The sequence below is a fragment of the Octopus bimaculoides genome, chromosome 2 (assembly GCF_001194135.2).
Source record: "Octopus bimaculoides isolate UCB-OBI-ISO-001 chromosome 2, ASM119413v2, whole genome shotgun sequence".
Taxonomy (NCBI): domain Eukaryota; kingdom Metazoa; phylum Mollusca; class Cephalopoda; order Octopoda; family Octopodidae; genus Octopus; species Octopus bimaculoides.
In genome coordinates, this window is record NC_068982.1 from 110,545,255 (window position 1) to 110,548,570 (window position 3,316).

Consider the following 3,316-nt stretch of genomic DNA (forward strand, 5'->3'; position numbering starts at 1 on the left):
TTAACTGAATGGAAGTGTTATCATGTACATTGTTTTGTTTTGGTATAAAACATGGACTACAGCATATATTCTGCTCAGTACCACAGATTTACTTGTCAGTTGTTTGACTTTCACCAGTTGAGCATGTCCCTTGGTGGCTGACGATATGTGCATCTCTGATCACGAGCAGAAGTAGTGGGGGAGTATCAGTCATGTGTTGAGAGGAATTCTTTGAGGCTTGGATAATTCACCTCTGGAAACATGGGTGTTTCGTTCAACATCCTTATTCAGGGACCTTTGGAATGGGATGGGCTACTCGACCTGAAGAAAATTCTAACTGGACCCCCACCTGCAAGGTCATGTGCTGTTTATCTTGATATGAGATCACCATGTTACGTACATATGGTTGTGATGCATGTACCCTTATCAGACAGGTAGTCATGATGGGTATACTGGGCTTCGTATATTTTACCCCAGTGTAACTTTGATGGCATGCACTGCTCTCTCACTCAATAACATAATAATAATGATAATAAAGACTTATACAAAAAGCTTATTTTTATTTAAAAAATATAAGATAATTTCGCAATAAAATAGAGTTTACAAAACAATCGTTGTTACTGAAAATAGTCATCTGAAAATCCATAAGAAAAAAAAAAGGTACTCGTATATTTGTGGGTATATTAATCAATGCATACAATATTATATAATTCCATTACAGCTGATCTTACCAATTTGTCTCGCATCGGATATTATTAGATAACAGGGTGGCTATCTAATATACGTGCTCTTTAGGTGGGGGGGGGGATGACACACACACACACACACACATATATGAAATAGGTACTATAGCTTCTAAGAATATAAAGTTTATGAATATATATGTATTTAAGGTTGTATATCAAAATTATTTTCTTATTAAATTATAAACAAATAAAAACATGTTCTTTTTTAAAAAAGAGAAATTTAATATAAAAATAATCTGAAGTTAGGAAACGTTCTCTGAACAGTGATAGAAAAATAAAGTTTAAGGAGCAATATCGGTCTATAAAATCATGGGCAAGCAGTAATAAACTGTTTTTATATTCTCGTAACGAAATATATTACAAATGTCAACGGAATTCTGTTTCCCCACCAAATAACGAGAATAATGCCCGATTACATCTGAAACACGATTTGTTTTAAATTTAAAAAAAGAGTAGGTTGTATAATTAGTTATTTTAAAAAAGTAAAAAAAACGTAAAGAAACATTTTTTTTCAACAAACAGCCGTGCCCTGCACAGACTCACAGTTAAGATTTAAATATACTGGCAAGCTTTCACAAAATTCAATTTATATATCCTTTGGCAACTTATAATTGTCAAGAGTGTACATTTTAGCATTTGTAATCCAGTGGTTTTCCTTCGTTAGTTGTAACTTTTCTTTAAGACAGATGACATTAAAACTCCCATTTATTAAAACAATAAACAATTAGTTTCTTATGTAGGGAGGCTTAAAGCAAACCAGTGTTCAGTGAAGTGTCAGCTATGAATTAAGGGACCAGTTGTATGGCAGATACACTATAGTTACTTTACCTTCATCAATTACTTTCCTCAAGTTAGATTTTTTCTCTCCTTTCTTCAACACACAGAAAATCCATTCAAGTAACCCCTTATCGGTATTGTGAAAATCTTTCCTGTACCACTTAAATATCAGAGACAACTTCACCTGTTTCTTTTCAGCATCAACAACAAGATTTTCGTCACTTTCTAAAAATAGTTCTGCAGCTTGTTGAAGTTGAACATGAACTTCTTCAGCCGAATAAATGGAAATAGGAGGACAGCCGCTAGCTCCACACACAAGTGCAAAATGAATGTAAGGGTTTACTTCGGGCATAGCTACCCGCAGGCGAGGATCAGTCTTTTGGAAAGGTTTCGTTATCATACCTATTCCAGTTTCATTGGCTCTAAGCACACCGTTTTCTATTTCCCGAAGAGAGTATGAATAACCACCGATCATGTAACGGGTCTTATTGAAGAAATTGTATCGTGTCACAATGTTAGTTGGGGGTCCAAAACGAATAATCCCGTGAATCACTAGGGCATTGTATATGTTGATAAAAAAGGCAAGTTTCTGATCATCACTTTCATATCCGAACTGTACACGCTGTAGTTGAAGAGTTAATTTCTCATATTGTTTGAATTCGTTGCTGTCTTCAATACTTTTGTAATCGACAACTTTGCCGTTCGCAGAGAGGTAAGAGTCATATATAGCAGATATTTGGAAACGTAATCTTTTCCCTAGCTTGTCTAGAGTCGTTGGTTTACAAAATGAAATGGGTTTCGCGTTCAATGCCGAGCTGGATAGATCTTCGAGTAGCATATAATATGTATCGTCACGGTTAAGCCATCCTGCATTGGAGACTTCACGACAAAAGTGGTGACTTAGTAAGGCTTTACACAATCTCACAGCTTCCTGATAGTCAGTATTTTTCGTTTTTGTTACCCAGTCGACAAAATCTTTCTCACTAAACAGTTTTTTAAACTTACATAGACCACTCCAACGATACGCGATGATGCCACTTTTTTTCAAGTCATTCACCAAATCGACATATTCATCCGTCTCGCAGTTGATTTCACACGAAAAAAAATTATCCAAATCAGTTTCTGGGCACGGAATCTTGAGCGCTGCTTCTGATAAAGGATTGTTTTTGACAAGTTCAATTAGTTCTGCAAGGCGATTATCATCTGACATAAGCGCTTTCAGGTCATTGTAGTTGCCGATATGCACATCGTTGAAAAATATTTGCGGGACACTTTTCTTTTTAAGATTAGCAAGCATCCAGTCTTTACACTGGGTGTGAATGTCCACGTTGACAGTGATGTGAGGTAGTTGAAACTTTTCCAAAAGTCGTTTGGCTTGAATGCAATGTACACATCCATTGATGCTATATACTAGTATGCGGCCTTTCAGCTCTGTCACCACCATCTTAGCAGACTAACTCAACAAGCAGAGCTCAGCTGCTTTGTGAAGGGGAGATCACTCCGTTTGACTATAGCCAAAGTGGAAGTTGACACTGTCCATACAAAGGTGTGTCGCTGTTTACGTTTACAATATGGCAGCCACTAGTTCGGTGAGTAATTACTCCAATCATGTCCCTGGGTCTAATTTACTTAATAGACCCGCCTCTTCTTATTTCTGGACATCTGTTATTTATGGTTGATATTGTCACACTTATTACATCCAGTTTAAAGTGACTACTATCAGACTGTATTTCATTTTTTCATTTGTGTCATCCTTTTTTTTTGCGTGCGCGTATATATATATATATATATATATATGTGTGTGTATATATATA

At 36.0% G+C, this 3,316-nt stretch overlaps 3 protein-coding genes across 4 annotated transcripts in view; 1 reads left to right on the forward strand and 2 right to left on the reverse strand.

Annotated features, from left to right (window-relative positions):
* Nucleotides 1–3,316, reverse strand: part of LOC106884312 (probable ATP-dependent RNA helicase DDX10) — a 127,153-nt gene that overhangs the window by 68,611 nt on the left and 55,226 nt on the right. The window lies entirely within an intron of this gene.
* Nucleotides 520–2,946, reverse strand: LOC106884313 (uncharacterized). The gene has a single exon (XM_014935637.2). The coding sequence runs from the start codon at nucleotides 2,944–2,946 to the stop codon at nucleotides 1,504–1,506; it is 1,443 nt and encodes a 480-aa protein (XP_014791123.1). The 3' UTR covers nucleotides 520–1,503.
* Nucleotides 2,997–3,316, forward strand: part of LOC106884314 (Golgi apparatus membrane protein TVP23 homolog B) — a 35,417-nt gene continuing 35,097 nt past the window's right edge. Inside the window, exon 1 of one of the 2 annotated variants that reach the window (XM_014935638.2) lies at nucleotides 2,997–3,091. In XM_014935638.2, coding sequence (XP_014791124.1) covers nucleotides 3,074–3,091 — 18 coding nt within the window. In that variant the 5' untranslated portion in view covers nucleotides 2,997–3,073. The remainder of the gene's footprint in view (nucleotides 3,092–3,316) is intronic. The other variant, XM_014935639.2, reaches the window with a different exon arrangement.